This window comes from Strix uralensis, chromosome 3, assembly GCF_047716275.1.
Source record: "Strix uralensis isolate ZFMK-TIS-50842 chromosome 3, bStrUra1, whole genome shotgun sequence".
NCBI lineage: Eukaryota > Metazoa > Chordata > Aves > Strigiformes > Strigidae > Strix > Strix uralensis.
This window is the reverse complement of record NC_133974.1, coordinates 32,762,567-32,788,719: the sequence shown is the minus strand read 5'-3', so window position 1 is coordinate 32,788,719 and position 26,153 is coordinate 32,762,567. Positions and strand designations below refer to the sequence as shown.

The following is a 26,153-nucleotide window of genomic DNA, read 5'->3' as shown; positions in this document are numbered from 1 at the left end:
TTCACTTCAAATTGATTAATCAAAAATTATTAAAATTGTACTAATCATTTTGCCAAATTCTGACAGAATACTATTACATAATTTGGAAACAGCTCTACACTGCTGAAGGGAACAGAACTTTTGGCACTGTCATTAGTGGGAAAAGAATCAAATTTTCTCTAATGTATGTAAAGTGCAAATGACCCTATCTACTAAGCCCATGAACAAAATCACTTGTGCCAAGCAGTTTCTCAAGGCTGGTTCTACCACAGATTTCTGTTGTGCCTGTGAATCATGAAAAGTCACATTGGGCTGTCAAACTGTTGAATGCATGAAAAATTTTCAGTAAATAACACCCTGTTTAATAGGAAAACTCACTGAAAGTAGGAAAATATATTGACTCTTATACAATTAAAAAAAAAAAAAAAAAAGGATTGTCCAGCCAGAATACTTTTAGAAAAGCACTGTTCAAAAGATGCTACTTCCAGCTGGCTACAGGGCAACACAAGAAATGGTTTTATATAGAAGTTTATTTTTCTTTGTGGATAGAAAAACAAGAAAACTGAAAATATAATAGCAAGATCTTGAAAACTTAACTACGGAAAAAATTATCTTCTCCAAAATACCTCCATTTATCTGTATGCATATATTCCAAAGCATATTTATAATCTATGCTTACCTTTACACAAACAAATATGTACACATGACCTGCATTAATAACCTTATTATGAATTTATGAATGATCATGAAACTCTCTTTTTCATAAATAATATATATATCTACCTTCTTAGTATTCTTTTTCAGTGCATCTACAGTCTTTGAAAAGTGTCTAAAATTCTCAGGTATAGATGAAACCAATATCCTGATCTGGAAGCCCTGTGAAATATTTATTTTAATGAACATTACACAATGAGCTGTGCAGCCCATTATGTAGAAATAATTATAGTGGTTGTATCTCTGATAGTATTTTAATTAGCATCTTGCACAGGAAGAGTTAATCTAACATGTGAAATGGAAGACTTGTATTAAACTTACTATGCATCACTCCTGTGCACTTCTAATGAGCTTTATTTATTTGAACTGAAGAAGCAATGCCAGAATTACATACCTAAATGCTGTGGATATATTTTTGAACTGAAATGAACTAGAACAAACAACACTAGCAAATTGCTTAGTGCAGCAAAATACCAACACACCCCTATCAATCAAACCAAACCTTGAAAGAGAAAGATACTGAAAATTTTACAAAGAAAGGATTTTACATTTTTCAATTGCTGTCTTGTTTTGGATATTTGTCTCATTAAATGTAGCTGACTTCCTATTTTACACTTGTATCTTAGTATTAAGTGAACAATGTTTATGTCTATCATTCAGAAGATTTAGTTTTCTCAGTGGGTAAAATAGGTGACATGCAGTATACTGACATGAACTCCATCAATTGAAACATTACCTTTACAGTGTTTCTCTTACCTGTACCCCATCAGATGCAGGGATATAACTTGCTCTTTTAAATGTGTCTGTAACATTTCTGAGAATTTCCACAGAAATAAGAAGGTCCCCTGCATAAAAGTTTTTCCTCTGAGTTAAATCCAATAGTGTCTTGGTTACTTGGGACATGCCATCACCAGCCAGCATCCTCTGTCCCTTGGCAAGGTGCTCTTTAATCTGTAGCAGAAGAACAAAATGAGTATCAGAACCTACTTTATTGAGAAAAAGGTATGATAAATTCTAAACACAGCCAAAAATATTAAATATTAAAGCTATTATACTATTAAATATTAAAGCCATTATTACAAAGTTCATCCTGTTAAAGAGAAGACAAAATAGTAGACTATGATGACAGAATTATTATGTTTATCAGAGAATCATAGATTTTACACTGAAAAATTCTGAAGTTGTCATGTTTCACCCATTTGCTTATATCTGGACACCAATAGTTTCTCAACATCCATGTTCTCAAAGGAACTCCATGGGCTGGACTGTGGCTTTAATCTACTGCCATGATGTAGCAAGGAACTGGTCTTCCTCAGAGGAACAGCTGTACAACCACTGTTGCCACTTATTAAACAACTAAAAGCTCTGAAAGCAGTAAATGCTAAGGCAGTCCTTGTTAAAATCTAGTTTACTATAGGGAAGTATACCCTTCATCTCTGAGAGCCCAGCTTGGCTAGTCAATACAAGAGCAATGGTTTAGGTGGAAGCTGATTATGGTGCTTTCTTCTGCAGCCCTAACACAAAGGTGCTAACTTGGAATGACCCTGTTTGGTTTTTCAAGAATTGCAAATTAAATTATTAATTGCTCCTGTGTATCAGCCAAGAGAGCATACTTTGGTGGTAGCTCTCCCTGTAGATCTGTACAGGGCCAGTGTACAAAACACATATGCTGGTAGAAGAATCCTCCTGATGAGAAGCTGAACTTGTGGATCTGATTAATTCTTAAAGCTGACTCAGCATCCCAGGAAGATGCACAGTGTATCACAAAGATGTCACAAAGCCAACCAAGGCTGAAAAAGAGTGCATTGGTTTAAACATCCTATTTTTAAATGTGCATATAAATTTATGTATACAAACACAAGTTCTTCCAAATTGAAGCTAAATGAAAGGAAAGATAAATGACCTGAGACCTTAGACCTTACTCTAAGCAGGAGAGCTGAAGAGAAAGTTCTGTGCAACTGGCAACCAAAATGCTGACACCACCTCTGTAAATTTATCTTCAATTGCTTTTTAACTTGGCCTTATTACTGACATATAAAGGGAAGGATGACTAATCTAACATAATTTGGTGGTGAAGTGGAAAGAAGAGTATAAAGATACCTTTTGCCACTTCCAGATCTCCCCAGCCACTTTGTGTGGATATGTGGGGCTTCATTAAAAATAAAAAATAAAATAATGTAGTATGTAGAATATGTAGTAAAAACAGTACAGTGATTAAAAGTTTCAAAATAACTTTCATTAAAGTAATTTTTAAAACGCAATCATCCTTTAACATACTCGATCTAAATACTTTTTTTTCATGCTGTTGGCTCATACTTTGGTTACATTCTTAACTGGTCTTGAGATAAACTAGATCTATGTAACACAGCTGGGGCTGGGTGAAGGGGTTGTTTCAAGTTATGTCTATGGCCTTAAGTCATCTTTGTAGCAGCTGGGGATTGTTATGGACCACAACAAGCTTACCCAAACCCTAGAAATACTTGAGACTTGGGAGAACACCTGCCTGCTGTAGCATTGACAGGGAATGAATCTACTCTATACCATGAGTACAGAGGTACAGGCATAATTGTACAATCAAATATTTTCAACAAAAATTTCAGTGAGAACTAAGGCAGTTAATTGTTGGGGTTTTTTTAACAAATATTTCAGCAGAAATACCTCCTTCAGTCTTCAGAATAATGTAATAAGTAATTTGACAAGAAGCTTGCTTGCAGAAATCCTTTTGTTCAGTTTCTATTCATTTTAGAAGAAGGCTTTGAAAGTAATCTTATAGAAAAATAATAGTGGAGAAAAAGGTATGGGAATGGAAGAAAGTTCATCTGAGTAAATTCAGGGATCTGATATTATATACATAACATTATAAACTACTTTCTCGGGAACAAGCAAAAGCAAACAAGAACTTGATTTGTGATTGTGCCTGTGAAATGTTGCCATTTGCCTCATCTGCTCCCAAGCTGTGTCTGGGTAGCAAAGTAAAAATCAGCTACCACAGTAACACAGAATAGTAGAATTTTTGCTGGAACTGGTCCAGCTGTTCACTGACCCCAGAGCGTATTTCCAGATTTTGAGGATTAACAAAGTTCAGTGTGTCTTTAGTCAAGCCCGAAAGAGGTACAACATAGAAGACAGTCCATAAAGCTGAACTCCCAAATCTAACATATGCCTCAGGATGTATTGTGGGAAAGACATCACACAATTTAAGAGAGAACAAAGAGGTTCTTTTAATTCCAGTAACAACAGCAAACAGATCAGTCCTCATAAAAACTGTTCCACACTCTTCTGCTTCTATAAAACACTGGTAGGAAAGTTGTCAAACTATTCAACATGTTATTTTATATTGCATTAATTTGGTTCCTTTTGCTCCATCTGTAAGTTCACCCCCCCATTTGTTTTTCCATGCTCCTGCAAGGCTTTAAACTCACATTTTAAAGATGTCAGGGGCCAATGTGTGTTGGTTTTGGACCATGCATAGCACACATAGTCTTGGTCTCAGCTGATTTTGGAATGCAAATAATAAATTCAAATGATCCTAATTTTGACTGGTTTTTAGGCTTTTGAGTAAGTAAAGCTCTGTTTTCAGTGAAAGATTTTACAGATCTCTAGCAGCAGAAGTGGGAGCTGTAATATACCCTTTAGTGTTTTCAGCAAGACATTTTGATTGCTTTTGGACACAATGATAAAAAAGGTTAGCAAGTGCCCACAATGCCACAGGACTAAATTGTTACAATTACTTCAGAAGTAGCCAGGGTTGTGGTGCAGGTGGTTTAAAGTACTTCAGAATTATTGGCTGTTAAAATTACAGCTCAATTTGGAACTCTTTTTAAAAAAATGGCATATCCCAAAAGCTCAACTTTCCAGCACAAGTACCCTTCCTCCTTTGGGCCACACCACTCATACACAGCTTGATGACCACCTTTTCTTCACCCCCTCAAGCTCCAAACCAGAAATTCCTTCCCCTGATCCTTAGCTACCTCTTCAGACCCACACTGCCTTGAGTTAGACTAGCAGCATACCCTTAGAAGTAGCATAACAAAACAGAAGTTCACAATGTTTATAAGTAAGGAAAGTGGGTGAAAGGGTTAATTAGTAGAAAGTTTTGACTACAGACCGGCAATCAACATGCAGGGAAGGGTAAGAATTAGCAGACTGTTTATTATCAGTTTATTACATAACGTATTTTCTTGTTTTAAGACAGCCTCAGCTCCTCAACACAGCTTTAAAAACATAGGCCATCCACTCAGTTGATATAAACTGGTGCAACACTAATAAAGCCAATGAAGATGTCCAGATTAGTGTGAGTTGAAGGTGGTGGATTACTTGCACAGCTATCACAAGAATCTTTCAGTATGAAAAAATAGAATATTCTCATCAGTAGTTAGTATAATGTCTTTCTCACAATACTGCTTATTTTCTAGGCTATGGTCACTGTGATGTTATGCAATGTCCAAGAAAGCTAGTTTGGTCACCACTGTAGGTACTTGTAGTTCTCTGTGAAGGTCATTTTTTAGTGGTCTTACAGGCAGGCTCATTAAAAATAAAGTTTATGAGCCGAGAGATAGTGAAATGAAGCAGCTGTTAAAGTGATACTTCAGTTGTCAGCCTAACCTCTAGCTGCCTGCACTATACGGTTGCATACTTGAAAAATTACTGAAATGTTTAAGTGGACTTTGACTCAGGGTCCAGCTGCCGTTGTCCCTCAATTGTCAGAAAGTATGATATAATAAAAATGCCTCTTTACAAAGTCAGAGCTCCTAGGCCTCTGGCACTGGAGTACAAATTTATTACGGCATAATAATTACTGCCAACTTAACAGCTAGACATGGTTTAAAAGGACAGAAAACAATGAACCCTCAAGAAACCTATAAAAGATTGAAAAGAATGATTAATTTGAAGAGTAACTACACTATCATCCTTTTTTCATTATTTTTTAAGATGATGTTGGATTCGTGTCTATGTATTACCAATCATGTCATTAATATATTTTATGGTAGTGGGGACTATAATAACCTGAATTAGGAAGCCTCGGATAGAATTGAGGAAAGATTGTTTGAAATAAAAATATATCCTGCAATTGCTTATAATCTGAAAACCACTTTGCTTTGCACCTCCACAACACAACACTAATATTTTGTAAAATATTTTTCATAATGCTCCTAAGATGTGGAACAGGAAGGAATATTCACATCACCTGCAATAGCCACTTGAATTACACAACTGTATTAGAACCCTAAAAGCTCTTGAGAGTGTTGGTTCCTCTATAGAACAACCCAGAACACCTGAAATCTTATCTTGAATGCTCTGAATCACATTTCTTGACCTCTGGGGCTTCTAATCTTGAGGCTGAAATTGTTGGTACTCCTTCAATAAATATGTCACCTCTATGACAGAGTAACCTGCTAGGCTGATGTGGGATGAGTGGTGGACATTGTCTACCTCAATTTCTCCAAGGCTTTCAATACGGTTCCCCACATCCTCCTCCCAGAGAAACTGATGCATTACAATCTAGACAAGTCATCTGTACTGTAGGTGGGGAACTGGCTGACAGGCAGCACGCAGAGGGTGGTGGGAAATAACTCCTTCTCAAACTGGCAACCTGGCACAAGTGGGGTCCCCCAGAGATTGATATTGGGTCCAACGCTGTTTAATAGCTTCATAAGTGATCTGGATGATGAGACCAAGTGTACCCTGATGAAGTTTGTTGATGATAACAAACTGAGTGGGGAAGTGGACACTTTGGAGGGGAGAGCCACCCTGCAGGAAGACCTAGATAGGCTGGAAGAGTGGGCTAACAAGGACCTTAGGAAGTTCAACAAGGACAAGTGTAAGGTCTTGCACCTGGGAAAACATAATCCAGGAGTGCAGCACAGACTGGGATCTACCTGGCTGGGAAGCAGCTCTGTGGTAAGGGACCTGAGGGAACTGGTGAACAATAAGCTCAATATGAGTGAACAGTGTGCTGCTGCATCAGCGGCAGAGAAAGCCAACAGGATGCTGGGTTACATCAATAAAGGCATCACCAGCAGAGATAAAGAAGTCATTATCCCACTCAGTGCTTGTCAGGCCACCCTGAAATACTGTGTTCAGTTTTGGTCCCCGCTATACGAAAAAAATGTGGACAGGCTGAAGAGGGTCTAGAGGAGGGACCACAGAGATGATCAAAGGCCCAGGAAGCCTGCTGTATGAGGAAAGGCTGAGAGAGTTGGGTTTGTTCAGCCTTGAGAAGAGAAGGCTTAGGGGAGACCTTATCACCATGTTCCAGTATTTAAAGGGTGGCTACAAAGATGGAGACTTGCTTTTTTCAAGGAGTCACATGGCAAAGACAAGGGATAATGGGTAGAAATTACTCCTGGGGAGATTCTGATTGGACACAAGAGGAAAATTCTTCACAATGAGAACAATCAGCCGCTGCAATAATCTCCCATGGAAGTGGTGGATTCCCCAACATTGGATACTTCTAAGAGTCATCTGGAGAGGGTGCTGGGCGATCTTGTCTAGACCATGTTTTTGCCAAGAAAAGTTGGACCAGACCATCCTTGAGGTCCCTTCCAACCTGGTATTCTATGATTCTATGATTTTACATTAAACGTACTTTTATAGTTACCAGCATTGAGGTCCAGAAAGGTTGGAACTAAAATGCTGAAATCTCTGTGCTTAAAGTTAGGCACATAAATTAAAAAGGCAGAATACATCTTTAGCAGCTGAAATATTCCCCTAGGTATAATCCTGCAGTTAATTGAACTCATGCAGCATGCTGATGTTGAAACTATAATGTGATGTCATTGTGAGAAAGCTCTCCCTTTCAGCTTTGAGAAAAACTTCATTAAAGGGTGTTTTTTCTGATTGTCGGCAGACAGTCCTTTAACTCTTTTAGCACAGAATCTAGAAGTTTCATTTACTTTCCCTTAATACAATTAATTACTTACAATTTCTTTGTTTATTTTCAGGCTGGTTAAGTGTTCAAGAATATTGTTTCATTCATCTTTTAAAAGAAACAGAGTAGGGTCTAAAGATACAGCTATGCATCTTCAGGTACACATCTGAATATTTATAACCTAATGTCATATAAGAGACTTTTTCCTTCTCTATGCATTTAACATTATATGAAGGAGATTGCTAAAGCAATACAAAATAATTTTCCATTTTGTCATCAGTGAAATTAGTCAGTAATGTCTATCTAGATCACGATAACATATTAATAAATAGTTTCTGCAGAGAAGAAGGAAATCAGGTATTCCCTTTGTTTATAATATAAAAGGGAAAAAGTAATTTGTATACATTGTGTCAAGGACAATTATGGATATATATCAAGCAAAAATTTTTAACTGTAAAGGAAATTATATACCATCGTTTACCTGAAGAGACTATGCAGTCTTCCATATTGGAGGCCTTAATAACAGTCAAGAAAAAAAAATGGTGGAATAATGCAAGTATTTCTGATTCTTATGGGACAGAATTTTGGGCTGGATGATCTCGTGAATTTCCTTTTAGTTCTATAATTCTGTAACAGGTCCCCGTAAATGTTCTGAAACCAAACAAAGGTCTCCTATGATTTACCCCAACCAGAAACATCAAAGTTTAAGGATTGCCCTGAAACTGAACTTTTGCCTTCCTGCATTTATCCACTGTCACAGAATCACAGAATCATCAAGGTTGGAAAAGACCTTGCAGATCATCCAGTCCAACCATTAACCTAACACTGACAGTTCCCAACTACACCATATCCCTAAGTGCTATGTCAACCCAACTCTTAAACACCTCCAGGGATGGGGACTCCACCACCTCCCTGGGCAGCCCATTCCAACACCTAACAACCCGTTCTGTAAAGAAATGCTTCCTAATATCTAGTCTAAACCTTCCCTGGCACAACTTGAGGCCATTACCTCTTGTCCTATCACTTGTTACTTCATTAAAGAGACTCATCCCCAGCTCTCTGCAACCTCCTTTCAGGTAGTTGTAGAGGGCGATGAGGTCTCCCCTCAGCCTCCTCTTCTCCAGACTAAACAACCCCAGTTCCCTCAGCCGCTCCTCGTACGACATGTGCTCCAGACCCTTCACCAGCTTCGTTGCCCTTCTTTGGACACAGTCGAGTAATTCAATGTCCTTTTTGTAGTGAGGGGCCCAAAAGTGAACACAGTAATCGAGGTGCGGCCTCACCAGTGCAGAGTACAGGGGTAAGATCCCTTCCCTGTCCCTGCTGGCCACGCTATTTCTGATACAAGCCAGGATGCCACTGGCCTTCTTGGCCACCTGGGCATACTGCTGGCTCATGTTCAGCCCGCTGTCAATCAACACCCCCAGGTCCCTCTCTGACTGGCAGCTCTCCAGCCACTCCTCCCCAAGCCTATAGCGCTGCTGGGGGTTGTTGTGGCCCAAGTGCAGAACCCGGCATTTGGCCTTATTGAAACTCATACAGTTGGCCTTAGCCCATCGCTCCAGCCTGTCCAGATCTCTCTGCAGAGCCTCCCTACCCTTGAGCAGATCAACACTCCCACCCAACTTGGTGTCATCTGCAAACTTACTGAGGGTGCACTCGATCCCCTCATCTAGATCATCAGTAAAGATGTTGAACAGGAGTGGCCCCAAAACTGAGCCCTGGGGGACACCACTCGTGGCCAGCTGCCAACCGGATTTAACTCCGTTCACCACAACTCTTTGGGCTCGGCCATTCAGCCAGTTTTTTACCCAGCAAAGCGTGTGCCCATCCAAGCCGCGAGCAGCCAGTTTCGCCAGGGGAATGCTGTGGGAAACGGTGTCAAAGGCCTTACTAAAGTCGAGGTAGACAACATCCACAGCCTTTCCCTCATCCAATAAGCAGGTCGCCCTGTCGTAGAAGGAGATGAGGTTTGTCAAGCAGGACCTGCCTTTCATAAACCCATGCTGACTGGGCCTGATCATCTGGTTGTCCCACACGTGTTGTATGATGGTACTCAGGATGAGCTGCTCCATCAGCTTCCTGGGCACCGAAGTCAAGCTGACAGGCCTGTAATTTCCCGGATCATCCTTCCGACCCTTCTTATATATGGGCATCACATTGGCCAATTTCCAATCTGTCAGGACCTCCCCAGTCAGCCAGGACTGCTGGTAAATGATGGAAAGTGGCTTGGCGAGCACCCCAGCCAGCTCCTTCAGCACCCTCGTGTATATCCCATCTGGTCCCATAGACTTGTGTGTGTCTGTGTGATGCAGTAGGTCACTGACTGTCTCCTCCTGGATTGCGGGGGGGGGTCATTCTCCCAGTCTCTGTCTTCTGCCTGAGGAGGCTGGATTCTTGTTGTTAAAGACTGAGGCAAAGAAGGCATTAAGCACCTCAGCCTTTTCCTCATCACTTGTTACCATGTTTCCTCCTGCATCTAGCAGGGGATGGAGGCTCTCCATGATCTTTCTTTTGCTGTTGACATACTTATAGAAACATTTCTTGTTATCCTTGACTGCTGAAGCCAGATTATTCTCTAGCTGGGCTTTAGACCTCCTGATTTCCACCCTGCATAGCCTCACAGCATCTTTGTAATCATTGTGAGTGGCTAGCCCCTTCTTCCAAAGGTCGTAAACTTTCCTTTTCTCCCTGAGTTGCAGCCAAAGCTCCCTGTTCAGACAGGGTGGTCTTCTCTGGCGCCAGCTTCTCTTACAGCACCTGGGGACCACCTGATCCTGCGCCATTAAGACTTTTCTTAAAGAGTGTCCAGCCTTCCTGGACCCCTATACCCTTCAGGACCATCTCACACGGGATTCTGTCTAGCAGATTCTGTCATGGTGTACAATCTGCTGCACCAAGTTTCTGCTGATACTGTACCTCAATCAGCCTTTGTGCACTCAGATGAAATCACCGTAACCCTGTGCTTTAAAGAACTTATTCTAAATTGAACGAAAGGAAAACGAGGATTGTTTCACTATGTACAGTTGTCCCACTCTCATATACTTCTAAATTTTTTTAGGGAAAATACTCCTCAAAACAGTGATTTGTTTTTAGAGAAAAGGAGCCAGCTTAATCACACATAATCCTGTGCTGTTCTAGACACTCATCTCAGGCAAAATGAATCTCTGCACAGATGCCAGAGAAATTGCATGCGCTCTTCTATATGTGATGCGGTGTGTTGGAGAATCTTTGAAAGAAATAATGTAGTATCTGTGGAAGTCTAACATGTTTTTAGAAGAAGAATGTGAACAGTTCAGAGGGATGCTTGGTTATTTCTGTACCCTCTTTTTCTACCCTCTTTCACAAGAAGACTCCTATTATTCTGCTCAAGAGATTTTTTTTTGCCACTTTAACCCTTTCCATAGTTCTTTTTTTTTATCATCATCATCAATATTGTCACTTATTTTAGTCCTTGAGATATAACCACCAAACAGGTGACAGAGAAAGTCATTATAAAGTTTCAGTATTTTGATTTCTGCATGGATTCAGCAAAATATCTTAATAGATATTTTGAATAGATGAGACTGCTCTTCAGTAAAGTAATGAATGGCTCTAGGGATCAGAAATGAATAATCATTAAACAATCACTTTTGGAGGATTTTTTTTTCTTCTTATACTTATCACTGTGTTTGTTGACCAGGATTTCTATAATTCTTTTATTAAATACTGGTATTAAATGCTCCAATTATGTGTGATTAAATCCTGCTCATGTTGGCATGCTATGTGAGAGATCTTGTTGTTGTTATTGTTGTTTCCTTTTTTAACCAGAGGGCATGTCTTCAAGATTTTTGTTATCTATGTATAATGCAACACGACAAGAGCAAGAGTTGAGAGGAAAAAGAGAAGAGGACTCTGAGAGGGTTGTTTTCATTCTATGACAGACATAACATTGCTTGAGGTAGTCTCCTAGATCCCCATACTGACTGAATGGTTGAGGCTGGGGATCACAAAGGGACATACAACAAATGAGTTGTCTTTCTTTTTTTATAGTACATGGTCATTCTGGTAAGTATGTGTCCCTAAAACATAAAGCTCTGATTAACTGCTTCAATTTATATGTTTATTTGGTTTTAATCAATTTCTTTATTTATTTGATTTTATGTTTCTATATAGTCATTCCAATGACATTCACTACTGTTTGCTAGATAAACCAGAATGGTTTCTTCAAGGAAATTAGTATTATTGGGGAGCACTAATTTCTGCATGGGAGTACTGTATTAAGTAATAGACAAGATAAAAATCCTTTGTGCCTCACATACTTAACAAATCTGAGCTTAAACGTGGTGGCGGAATGCACCAAATGAAGTAGTGGACAAAAAACAGGGAAATGACTCTAAGTGTAAGATGCTGTGACCATCTTTGCTGATAGCTGCCTGGCCAAATTCTTGCAGCTGTGTTGGAGTGAAGGTTCCTGCAGTTCTGGTAGACTTTAAGGAAAATTAGATGAATTCTTTCTTTACTGAGTTCCTAAATGGCTTTCATCTCTTGTTTTCCCTCTGACCATACCCTAGTGGAGTTCACCTGTTGGCTGCAGTGTTGGTTGGTTTGGAATATCAATATGATCAGGGAACACTCAGCTGCTCACTGCTGCAGTAGACACAGCAGCAGCAGCAACCACAGGAGCACATTTCATTTAACACACAGATTACTCTTTGGTAAACCAGACATGGAAAGATGATTATGGATGCTGAGATGATAGTGGGGACTTTTCTTTGAATTTAATAAGTGGGATTGGTTGGCTATTAAAAAGCAGATACTCAAAAGCAGAAAGGAAGAAAAGCAACTTATGCAGTTGAATTAAGTTGTGATGTGCCTATGCAGAATAGCAGGTAAATGTTTTCTTCCACCTTATAGCATCTCTAAGATTGAGGTGCATGTGTACGTTGGCTAGATCAAGCAGTATAATTTCACGAATGGAGAAGGTAGCACAGTAGCTTTAAACACATTTCACTCTCCCGATCCTAAGCTGCTCATTTTTGGTGCTTAATGTAATAGAGGCAGTTATGAAAAAAGCAGCCATTCACTTGGGATGGAGCAGTTGGTTTCTAGCTTACATATTTCATACTAGTAGATGAAGTATTGGGTTATTTCCTCTCTTTGTAAAAGTGCACATTTATTTACAGACAGTGAAGCAGATCTGTTAGAAGACTTTATAACATGGTGTTAAAAGCACTCAAAACTCCAATGTTTCAGTCCATGCAATGAGTTTGGCAGAGCAGAGCAGGCAGAGCCTTCTCACAACGAAGTGAGTGCTCTCACTATCAATCAAACAGCAATACTGAAGTCATTAGCTTTTTTCTGAAGTTTTAACCTTCTCCCATACAAAATGGGAAAATGTTAGAGAGGCAGGGGAAAAGTGTTGCTTGCCACAATCTCTTGATCTGTTGCTTCCTGATGAGAGAGAACAGTTTGCCATCCTCCTGTCAAGATACGGAGGGGACAAAACAGAGCTGACTCCTGCAGATTCTGTGCTTACAAGAGAGGCAAGACAAGGAAAGCAGATCATTTACTGATATAACTCCCCTGCCTATCAAAGGCTACAAAGGTGAAGATAAAGAGCTGGCATATACCAATATAAGGATAGACTGAGGCAAAACAAAAATGTTCGTTATTGAGACCTGTACATTCAAATCTACAAAACTAAGCCTGGCTGCTTTGCTCTGCAGCTATATAAAAAGAAATGAAGCACTAAACTAGCAAAAAAGGAGCAGTAAATTTTTTAGGAGGAAGCATTTCATTCCCCAGAGTACAGCAGTCATTTCAGTGAGGAGTACATGGACAGGCTGATACGCTGCCCTTGTAATATAATTTGGAAAAACAAAATCATCTCTAATGAGCTGCAGCTGAGCAAATCATTATTCACCTCAGAGTTCTTTTTATCAAATTATATTTTAGCCAAGCACTTGCAAAATTGTGAATAACACTGCTGTGGAAAAGGGGGAAACAGAATTATAGTATGAACTAGAAGCAGCAGAAATGCATTTTTATGGCTATATTATCAGTTTGATATGCAAAGATTCACCTGCGTAAGTTCCCATACTCCTTCATAAGTGCTAATATCTTGACACCAGTGTGATATTTCATATGCAGATTTTTCCTTCCTAACTCTCAAGAGTTAAGAGGTTTTTCAGTTTTCCAACTTCCTCTTTCTGATAGAAAAGCAGCCCAGTTTGCACAAATGCATGTTTCATTTAGGTGTCATATCACTCAAACTGGCACAAATTAGTACCTTATTTTTATCAAAGCAACTAAATGTAGAATTCATCATCCAGGTTTGAAAACTGTGCTACCTAGGTTTAGAAAACGGGCTGTATTAGTAGACATTTTCTGATAATATTGGAGATGACCTTCAGAAACAAAGTTTCTTGATGACAAGCTTTAGTCTTCCTCATTATTTATGAGCATAGTACAAATCTCTTCCGAACTAGTGTCCAAAAGCCATTTAGAGGAAATCTCACTTTAGGCAAAAGGACTATTCCAGTGCGTGCTGAGTCAGTGATATATTACCAATATTTTTTAAGCAGATCCCTCACAAAATTTTTTTTTTTTCTGATTCAATAAATCTTATCAGAACACAGGCATAACAGAGTAGAAAATAGAAACAGACCTATATATTCAAGTAACTTCTCCATTTACACAAAATCAGTTTCTAATACTCTGTGCTAAGATTCTTTAATGGTTTTCATTAAAAATGGTCATATGGGCTTCAGATATTCATTTCACAAAGATCTCATAAGCTATGAAAACTCATTGTTCTTCCATACCGACCTATTTTGATCTCATTTTCATTTTCTGCATTAGTGTTGATTCAAGTCTTTTGTTTCTTGGTTTTGACTTTTTGCTTTTTGGAGGGCTGGGGTGAGTGGTTTCTTTGGTTTTGGTTTGTTTGGTTTTGTTTGTTTGTTTTCTAATTTAGGTGGCTATCATCTGTAGAATGGATTAAGATAGATCAAGTCTTTGGCTGTGCCTCTCAGAAGCAGTTGTTCATACAAAGGATGATATAGGATATTCCTAATGCCGGGCTCTTGCTTCTTAGTCTTCTTGCTTGTAGTGTACCAAATTCGATAGGCTTCAAGAAAGTATGAAAATGAAATGAACTTTTATTTGAGGTATTTCACTGACTGATGATATCTTTCTTTTATGAAAACATATCTCAGAAAAATACTAGTCCAAATTAACTAAGTACTAGCTCAAGTAAACTATTTTAGGTAAAATAATTAGGCAGACCATTTTCTGCTTCTAGATCAAAAGAAGATAATAAGTAATGAGAATACTTCATAAGATTATACAGTCTAAATTTGGGTCATTAGATCATCATCTAATCTGCCTTTCTATATATAACAGCCCATTAAGCTACCAACAGATACTCTTAAAGAGATTAAAATATGCTAGTTAGACCAAAGGAGTTCAGCTTTCAGAAAATGAAACTATTTGCCAAAGGTGGAGAGAATAGACTTTAACAAGGTCCATAACTTCTGCTACAGTAGTAATTGATTTGGTAAAATGGTCTGCAAACCCAAATCATGTCTATGCCACAGTGGGGAAAAAACCTCCAAATTCTGAGAATATAACATGGAATTAAAGAAAGCAGGGAAATTCCTCCCTATTAACTAAAATCTGGTGTTCAGTATGTGACCAGGAACTATCCAGAAGGAACTGAAGAAAGGATATCCCCTTCCCCTAGATCTTATTCAACCTCTTTTCTTCAACTCCATCCACAATAAAACAGACACTTGGAAGACTTTGCTGTAATCTCCTCTTTCTCAAGAACACATTTAACAAATTGTGCATTGCTGGACAATATAGTCCTTCTTAGCTGCAACGACTGGTAACAGTCCTGAAACACTGTGCTTGACTAAGGGTGTTTTCTTAATGAAAAGATGCAGGTAGTGCAAACACATTAGGGAAATACAAGAAAACGAGAACAAAACCTGATATTTATCTGTGATGTTTCTTTTTGTGTTCATCAAGTTGTTGCTTGATCCTCTAGGTCACGATTCCAGAAGGCAAAGCAACATCTATTTATCACTTTGCATTTTCCACTTATAGTGCTTTAGTAAGAATAATCCTAATTAGATTCTTTAAGTATTATTATTAGAGCTAACCAAATAATTTCCCAAGGGTTTATTTCATGGATTTTGGCATTTTTGTCCCTTAATTTGTTCAGCAAATAATTTTTCTTATTAAACCATCTGTATAAGCTGGTCAAACAGTATTTGTTAAATTCATTTGATGACTGATTTGTACCAAATGTTGGATAAATTATTCATGACTAATTGGTTCCGTTATTCAAAGAGATCTAATTATCATTCCTAGTTTTAAAAGAGACCTGTATTCCATAGTGCACAAGGTAAAATAAACTAATGAAAGTACAGGCTGCACATTTGTGGCATAGCTGAAGTGCATCATCCTCTTAACTGCTTTTACTCAAGCTTCTACACATGAATTGTGTAGGACAATGTGCCCTTGAAAGATTAAGCTGATGGCCAACCTCCACTCCACAAGCCAAACTATTCCCCTGCACTATTTCATCATGTTCCAGTGTATAGTCTCTTCAGAGGCTCTGTAGTTATATTTTTACCATGCCAGGGATCTGTGCTGTCATATGGGGAGGTATGAACATTAAGAAGGAACAGTGGCTAGGCACTAATACAGAAGACCAGAGATAAATTTCTTGCTTAATTGGTCTCACTCAGTTCCCCATCAACAACAAATGGAGATGTAGTACTGATCTCAAGCATATGTTGAAGTGATATATTAATTAAAGATTGTGAATTACTCTGAAACTATTACAATAGAGTACTAAGTACAATATTGATATATGCATCAAAAAGTGGTCCACGTATCTAGACAATTCCATTTAACCAATGGAAATCCTTGCTTTCTTCTGAGGTGCCAGTACCTTGCAACTGATGTGCCAGTACATGCCTATTCTAAGTACAGGCAGTAATTCTGCCTGGCACATTATGTAAGTGGTTGGAAAAATAGCTAAATTATTAATGATGCTGGGGGTTATGAGCAAAGTATATTATCTTTAGCATTATGAGTGTATTTTTAACTTTACTGACTCTTCACCTTTTGCAAATAGGCTTCCAAATGGATTTTGAAATGAAAAGATAGTGCCATTTTAGCATGATTTACATAGCTACCATATTGTCTCCGTAAAAGTCTTAACTCAAGCTGAAGAACATGAAGCACTAGCTGTGTTTCTGCTACTTTAATACTGTTTATTAAGGGTTGAAATTTGTCCCATATCCCTTCCAGGTGAGTAATATATAGAGAAAATTGTAAAACTACAAGAGGTTTTGTGCATGAGGCAGTGAACCTACTGTAGCTACATATAATAAGGAAACAGTCTTCAGGGGTCAATCACCTGTGGTTATGTGGTAGAATTCTACACTATATATAGCATAGAATTCTGGCTTAATGTGGACATCTGCTGAAAACCTCTGTTAATGTTTGTAGGAAAAAGTTATCTTTAGGAAGAAAGTAAAAAACATACTGGTATTAGAGTGGAAGTCTATGAATTAACTTTTCAGGATTTGTGTGAATTTCCAATTTTCTGGAGTCATGGGAGTCACAGAATCAGAATCATGGAATGGTTGAAATTGGAAAGGACCTCTGGAGATCATCTGGTCCAATGCCCCAGCCCAAACACGGTCACCTACAACAGGCTGCCCAGAAAAATATCCAGATGGCTTTTGAATGTCTCCACGGATGGAGACTCCACAATCTCCCTGGGGAACCTGTGCCAGTGATCAGTCACCCTCACAGTGAAAAAGTGTTTCCTGATGTTCAGACAGAACCTCCTGTGTTTCAGTTTGTGCCCATTGCCTCTGGTCTTGTCACTGGGCACCACTGAAAAAAGCCTGACTCCATCTTCTTTGAACCCTTCCTTCAGGTATTTCTACACATTAATAAGATCCCTCCTTAGACTTCTCTTCTCTAGGCTCAACAGCTTCAGCGCTATCAGCCCTTCCTCATAGAAGAGTTGCTCCAGTGCCTTAATCATCTTAGTAGCCCTTTGCTGGACTTCCTCCAATAACACTATATCCCTTTTGTACTGGGGAGCCCAGAATTGGGCACAGCACTCCAGGTGTGGCCTCACTGATGGACCCATGGAGCCTTCAACTTCACTACTCACAATTCAAGCTGCCCAAATGTAAGGTGTTTTTACTATATAAACAGTAAATACAGGTAAATAAAGTAGCCATGGGAATATTCTCTAGCTCTGAGGCCAACAAGCACAGACAGCTTGTATCCCTCAAGGTAAGCTCTCTTTTCTTCCTCTGTCCCAGAAAATGGTTTTATTGCCTACTGGGAATGGTTTCTGTGCCATGCTATCCTCTAAAGGATGCTAGGCATTGTTTGGGACAGTGCCCACTGGTATGGTCTTACGATCATTTCAGGGAGTATGCTAACAGATAAACAGTTAAACAGAGTAGATGACTACAAGGACAGTGTTTAAGCTTGGGCAGTCACCCTGTTTAGTTTATTTACTAGTATAACTGTAAGTTTCCAGTCCAGAATCTGTGTAGCCAGGTCAGCAGGGTCTGTGGCCAAGGCAGCATTCTCTGGCTCCCAGCATATGAAATGCTTTTCTTTAGGGGAGTATTTACTTGGGCACAGCACCATGTGAATTCAACTACATGACTTCTGGGCTGGTTCTGGATCATACGTGGCTTGTTTGGAGGGCAAAGAGACAGGGACCTGTCTGTATTCTTCCAGGTGGGTATGCTTTAATGTATTAAGTATTATATGTATATTACGTATATCAAGTGCTTTAAACCAACTTCAGAAGTATAATTTTTGAATACTATACACCTACTTCTGTTTTATGTATTGCAGGCAAGAACTGAAAAGGATTCAGCTCAGACTCAGATTTTATGGGAACATTCACAGAACTGAGTGACAGCCCCCGCTATTTCTGGTCTGAGTTGGTAAAATAACATTATTGATAAGTTAAGCACACTGAGGCATCTCATAAATGCTTTCATAAGCACACATATTTATTACAGCAACACTGTCTGTCAGCAGCTTCCTTATAAAGCCCTATTTGCAGGGATTTATAGAGCTGACATATGTATCGTGGGGGGACAAGCCTACATTTGCAGGGCAATGACCTTATAGGTCTTTACCTCTCTTTTCCACAATTCTTTAAATATACTGCGTTGTTCACTTTGAGAAGGAGTAAGATGTAAGACAAGCTGATTTTCTTTGTGAACAGTTCCCAAGTGTAAAAGAAATCCACTTTTCTCCTTTAATTTGTATGCATCTAAACTGGACTTAAATTTTGTGCAGCAATAAGATGATGTTTAGATGCTTGTGTAATTTTAAAGAAGCTTTAGCTATTTTGAAATGTTATTTGGCAAAAGATTATTTCACAGTGTCATCTAGTCATATTTAATACTTTGTAAAATGAAATATAGAAGAATAGATAAATCTGATCTGGGTTACAAATTACTTCTTTTGTTCAACAATGACCCCTTCCTGCCAGGCAGACTTGCAGCTCTTCAAAAAATATTGGTGCCTCACCAAAAGTTAGCCAGGCAAGTCAAATCACTGAATAACATGAAAGAGCATTTCCCACTGCTTGAGTTGCTTATGAATGACTTCTAGCAATAACATAAAAAGAGAAGTCTGAATATCACTACAGAATCAGTGGCATGAGGAATGAATGTTGATATGAAATGTAAAAAGGTAAGAGCAGAGGAACAAAGGTCTAAAGGGATGGTCTTCTGGTCAGGCAGGTCAAGATGAATAAATCCTTTAAAATATTTCAAAATCCTTTAAAAATTTCAGAAGGTTGTAATAGTTAAATGCAAAAATATCAAGTAAAAGAAGTAATTTGCCTTACTTTGAAATATCTCAATATTTTCGATTGCAAAATGTGATTTTTTTCCTGCAATATGACATTATTAGTATTCAGAACTGTTTATCTAGTACCTACAGTTATTGCCTTTATTGTGCTATTTATTAAAATACAGATTCTAAGCAAATGAAATACAAATGTATTGCTGTTCATGCCCATAAAGTATGTTTAGATATACTATATGCAGCTGTTGCAAAAGAATAAAATATCAAAAATATTAAATGCAAAACAGTTACAGCCAACTGAATGTTGTTTTATCCAGTGTGAACACTAAAGAGACAGAGCAACATTCAGAGAGCTATATAAAATAAGAAAGTTTCTCTGTAGTGGGAAAAATTGCTTTGACACAGTATTCTGTGTTATTTTAAAAATAATGCTTGCTTTGGCTTACCCTGAAACTGAATCCCAGCCCTCAATAAAGTTGGAATCTAATGAAACAGAAATGCAGCTCAAAGGAATTAATCAAAATCTCCTCTAAGTAGCAAGTCAGATTTGAGGAATGACAGTCAGACTACTACTTTTCAAGCCACCAAAGATTTTTAAAACACTACAGAAGTGTTGCACTTGGTTGAAAGGTTGGGAAGTTATGAAGCAACGGTTGTATTAGTGCCCCTCTGCTGAATGATTAATGGAGTGGTGGCCTTTGGAAAAGGAGGCAGAGTAATAAGAATGTCAGTAAAATATATCATGCAGGCAAAAACCATTGTCCAAGAGAATCTTCAAAGGAACTCTTCCCACAGTAGTATTAACCTGGATGAATGCTTCAGCTATGGAAATAGAATGCAGTGAATATACCTGGCATATACCATGGTAGTATATTTATAATGCAACATATACAATGTATTACATCTATACATTTAAACATAGGCAGTAGATAAATGTATAATGCATATGCTTTGCAAAGAAACTTTTTGTTAAGAATACTGAAAAAACCCATAATATTTCTTCATCTAGAGTTAGTTTACTTTTTCCAAGACACTGCAATAGCTTTACCCTATAATAATTTCCTATTGTTACATTTGAAGGTGAAATTCTAAATTTGATATAAAAAAAGAAATATCGTTTCTGACTTCCTAGTGTGCAATTAAAGAATTCAAGGTATTATAAAATTACTCAGCAGGTCACTCTTCCAGTAAATTTAATTTATTCACATCTCATTTCTAATAAACCAGAATATGTCTTACCTCTGACCCCCATCAAAATTTCACACAGTGGACATGAAAAAAGGGAATCTGATTAATTTTTCCATTTCTACAGTAAGACAAAGCTTCTTTCACTCAAACACAAGTAACATATAAGATCAGAATAATATACATTAATATAAATTATTCTTTTTTGGGTCTATTCTCCTCCTGGCATTTCTTACCAGAAATCTGACTTGAGTGTAAATAAGTAAGGTTTTTTGCACACCATTAGTAATGAATAAACAGAGCAAGTACTAAAGCTGGCTTTGCACCTACTGAATGCTGCAAGTGTCTGTACTCATTTGATATGCATCTAGCAAAACTTGGATGTTCCCAGAAGGCCACTCCATGAACACTGAGAGAGCAGCGTCTGCTAGTGGTGCCTGTAAGTCACAAAGAAGACAGACATTATTTACATAAGTGAGAACAGTTGGAAAGAATGAACCTTATTCAAACTACATTCCATGCTATTTTAAAAGCACACACAGAAACAATTTCGTGCAATGATTATCAGTATATAGCAAGTAGTATAAGATTCTGAAACACATTTCAGTGTTCACTTGGTGGGTTTTTAGCAGTGTTTTCTTAATTAAAAAGATTTTTACGTTTTGCTTCATTTTCATCACTTTGCCTGATAGGTCCTGTCAAATTGATTTCTTCTCAGCTTTTTATTTCTGGCTATAATGCATATATGTATGTGTATATATATATATACACACACACACCACAGACCCATGCATATATGTAAGCTATAAGACACAGGGTATATGTATATGTATATACTATATGTATGTATATGCACATGTAAATATGTGGGGTTTATATAGATATATTCACATATATGCATATATACACATGTATACGACTCTAGTAACGATTATGTCTAGAACACAATGCAGAATATTTCTCCCCTTTTTTATCATCATATAATTTCAAAGTAATACTGTACCTGTGGCATTGAGAGGACATCGATTGAATGCCATGTCCCCAGCTGGGGTCCTTTTCCACACCATTGACATCAAATAGTCTTCAGGACATATTTCATAAGGTGCTGCCATTTAGAAATGAGAATTTAAATAGAAACATTAATGTAAAACAGATATTTTATATCAGAAAAGTAAGTCTTCAATCTTGTCCTAATTCTTCCTGACATGTGTATGCTAACATCATTTGGTTTGATTTTAAGAATGAAGTACAAAAATGTAAAAATGCAAACCCTGCAATTTCTCTATAATATCCATCTTTGTGACCATATCTTTTTCATATAGTCTGTGTCTTTATACTCCTCAGCAAACAAACATTCTTTAGGTTGTAGCTGCAATGTTAACAGGTCTGAATCTTGTTGCTCTAATTTTCATCAATAACGTTAAGCATCTATCAGAAGATGATTATACTTAAAATGTTATAAGATGTGATGCTTATTTTACACTAAAATTTTAAAGATTTTTCTAAAACTTAAACTGTATGTAAAAGAATCAGTTCTGAAACTGCAGTTGAATCATTAAATGCACTAAAGGTATCAAATGAGAGTTGTATATTCTGAAGGCCAAAAAGAAGGTTATTTCTTTGAAATGTGTTTCAGCACAAGTTGGTAATTAGGCAAGTATAGTCAATAATGTGCGACTGAGTGGCTATAAAACAAAATGGCCTTTTACTGTCTCCTGCAATATCATTCAAAGGGAAAAAATATTTTCACAATTTCATAGTAACAGAACTGCATGGGGAAAAAGAAGCTTCTGAAAATGCTTCGTGCTTTATTTTCACATGACTTACATTCATCTTGCTCTTTGTATTTTTACTGTAGATTCCCAGTTTATAATTTTTGAGTAAATTAGATTAACACAGCAAACATCTGGCTGAAGTCATCTCACAACTTAAAAGTACTGACAAATGCTAGTTAGTGAAATCTAATTTATTCCAAGTTCAACAGAGAAAAGCCACGAGTTATTTAATATTATATGTATTACAGGAAAATTGTAACCCCACTGTATTACAGCAAAGCGGTTACAAAACAAGAAAAAGGAAAAGAGAGGAAATTCTACCACTATAATAGATGGGGTGATAAGGCAGAAAGTAATTCAGTGATTCACCCATGGTTGCATGGGAAATATCTAGAAGAGGCAGGAAGAGATTACAGCTTTTTCCCATCCCATTACCTAACCCATAAAACTGTCCATCTTCCCTGTTTTGTACTTCTGCTATTGGAGGAGTAAGGAGAGTAAGGGAACTGAGCAGACTTTTGCACAAAGCTGTACCTGCTCTTTGTGGAGGACAAAGAATACCTTGCAGATGGCTCAGTAACACTAATATGAATTGCAATTGGGCAGAAAAAATGCTAAATTTGCCTCACCAGCAGCACTCCTGAATCATAAAATCAAGACAGTTGGTGCTGCTAAAAAAGCAAGAGATCCATTAATGGCAAAACCCAATGAAAGTTTGTTATATTCATAATCTAGAATACTAACGCTGTTTCAGACATGCCCAATAAGTGAATGCATCAGGCCAGTATTACAATGGGAAAAGCAGATTTTGATAAACATAAACCAGCTGGTGACATAAGCAAATACAGTTACCATCCTATTATGACCTTAAAAGCAAAAGAAATGTTCTGATTTGGGGAGTGTAAATTAACATCATAAGGAAGTAATATTATAAATTACACAAATTTGCTAAAGCTTAGAGCTCTTTGAGAAATGTATTTGTCATGCAGCTGTGGCCATTTCAAATGCGTTGTGTTCACTAATCAACACTTTAGGTATTGATTCTCAGAACTAGAACTCTTACTTCCCTCCAAATACTTAATGTTAAATGTAGTTTTCTTCTGAGAAAAATACATACATGCATATACATGTGTACTTACATACACCGCATTTTCTCTTTTATGTTAGCAAGTAATGGGTAATATCAAAGATTTCCGGTTTATTTGGAAGGGTAATACTTGTGTCTTTTTGCATCACACTTTTCAGAACTCAAGATTACGTTTTAACTTTAGCCTAGTGCCAGAGATAATCTGTGCACCTGTGTGTTGTGTTCAAAGTAAAAGGCATTCCCAAAATGCAGAGTTATCAGGAAAGAGGTGTGGGAGCAAGTCAAAGCTTGGAAGAGGTCTCACTTTGCCCAAGCAAAGAAGTTTTCCTGGTCCCTGGCTGACTCTGTGCCTTGCAACGCACTGTACAAATACCCTGGATCAAGGAATACTGTGCATAAAAACCAAACCAGTTCTTCCCAAAGATAAAATATATCTGGCAGAGCTTTCTAAACAGACATCCACCCACACTAAAGCATCTGCGAGGCTCCAACCCATGTTGCCCATGGAGACATTACAGTCACGCTGGAGTGGTATTATATCTGAGTTAAAAATCTTCGCTGGCCCTGCTGGCTCTGTTCAGGACCAGTTCAAGTATTTCTGTAACTATGGCACAATTAATTCATAACACACCCACAGATAACTGTGAGTTAGCTGTACAAAATCATAGAGAATTGCTAAAAGTTAGAAGCAGACAGCAAATGCTGAGGTAAATTTGCTAAAATTGGCAAATAGAAAGCAGATCTCTCTTTCACTGATGATGTGATTCAGCAATATCTTCCCACACAGAGCATGTACTCAAATTTACCACATTATACCCCTGTCATGATAGGCCTGAATTCATCCCACATAAGCACAAACACTCCACAAACTCAGTGGTCTGGAAGCACAGTCTTCCTCTGACATTAATGGTGAGAGGACATGCATCTCCAAGAGGCAATCAACCCACCTGGGATCTGAGGAAGCTCTGTACAACACACAGACATAGCAAAAGACATGTACATCCTCACAGAGTTTATGATCTAGCTAGGCAGCTAACAAATATGGGAAAAGGTCACAAAAGGGTGAAGCGAGTTAGCCAACAGCACACAGCAGCTCACAGATGAAGCTAGAACTACAGTTTCTCTCTTAAATCCTAATTCAATGCCACAGGCAAAATTATCTTAAACAAAGGCAATAGAGAAAAGCTTTTGAACACCTTGTAGAATAGTGTTGTAATCAGAGACAAAACAAACCCTAAAGGTTTAATTTTATTATTTAGTTGTTGACAATTATTTGAATCTTCCCCCTTCTCATATTCTATCTTATGTAGCTAGTATTGCCCCTGAAGAAACCTTCTATGTTCTGTAGGAAATCGTTAACTGGTTTTTGACAGCAGTTCTGCACTGTTATCTGTTTGTTAACAAACAAGGTAGTCTATAATTGTTTTCAGTAATATTTTGGTCAAAACAATTCCTATTTTATGTTTTCTATGACTGACAATAGGCTTATGAGAAAAATATTGAGGATCTGTTTTGAGTAAAATCTAGGTAAAGCATAAATATTGGAACATGCATTGAATAATTATAGAATTAACTATTATGAAATTAAGTATTTCCGGAAAGTGATACTGTATTACTGGAACCTAACACATTCTTAAAACTGTCACAAGAACATGGTCCTATTTTTATAAAAATAAATTTACAGAAGTCTTCTCTCCTGAATAATACTGTACTTTGTTCTCAGTCCTCACATCTCCTAATTTTTACTGACACATTTGATGGGACTTATCTTATTTCTCTCACACATTTCTCTAAAATAGTTTCTGATCAGCTTGCCATGTAAGTCCTTATCAGTCATGGATTTCAATTTCTTTTGTTACCTAGCTGTCTCCTTTATTCCTATGGGACAAACCTATTGTTCATTCATCCTGTGTAAGTTTTCCACAGTGATTCCTGCGTGACTAGCTGCTTAGCAAATCTAGACTTTGTACATTTGTACACAACAAAGGAGCAATGACTGAAGACAAAATATCTTCAGATCTTTGTTTTTCGTTCCCAGAATATTACACGGTGGAAGGAAACAACCACAGTTTTAAAATTTATAATTGTGAATAGAAATAAATCACAAAGAAAGATACTCAACATTTGTCCAGAAACCAAGCTGTTTGAGAAACCAACTTTCAGATAATAGTTCCAAGGCTGCCTTGCTTAGCGCTGCTTATATTCAGCTTCTAGGAGTGTCTGATGTAATTCACTCCCTGCCCAAACTATCTGAAGACAATCACTGATTGACTATGAAGACAATCATGGATAACGTTCAGACAATGCAGAACTCAAACTACAAAACATCCAGTCAAGATTTTCAGTCAGTCAAGTAAACAACTCTGTTTGCAAAGTATCTTATTAACAGTGGCCGGCATCATAGAAAAAGGTTTTGTTATCCTTTTGCTTCCACAGATTAAAGTCAGCTATAATTTGATTTTCTGTAAGTCTATAGACCTCTGGGTGATACAAACAGCTGCAGCTTCATCCACTTTACAGATATGTTATGCAGATCTACAGAGCTGAGGATCTGGTCTTACACTAAAGGAAAAGCAATGCTAACATAAGAAAAAATTAACATTTTAGTCCCTCATGTTTCTCAATGACTTACATAGAAAAGAAACCACTGAGACAAAAATAGCTTTTCTGAACTATTTTAGGG

The 26,153-nt window shown here is 37.8% G+C and overlaps 1 protein-coding gene across 7 annotated transcripts in view; it reads right to left on the bottom strand.

Annotated features, from left to right (window-relative positions):
* ADGRB3 (adhesion G protein-coupled receptor B3) overlaps nt 1-26,153 on the bottom strand; it is a 486,594-nt gene that overhangs the window by 249,135 nt on the left and 211,306 nt on the right. For all 7 annotated transcript variants that reach the window (XM_074861803.1, XM_074861802.1, XM_074861800.1 and 4 more), the window contains 3 exons: nt 21,612-21,713; nt 20,939-21,045; nt 1,450-1,644 (listed from right to left, as the gene is read on the bottom strand). In XM_074861803.1, coding sequence (XP_074717904.1) covers nt 1,450-1,644; nt 20,939-21,045; nt 21,612-21,713 — 404 coding nt within the window. The remainder of the gene's footprint in view (nt 1-1,449; nt 1,645-20,938; nt 21,046-21,611; nt 21,714-26,153) is intronic.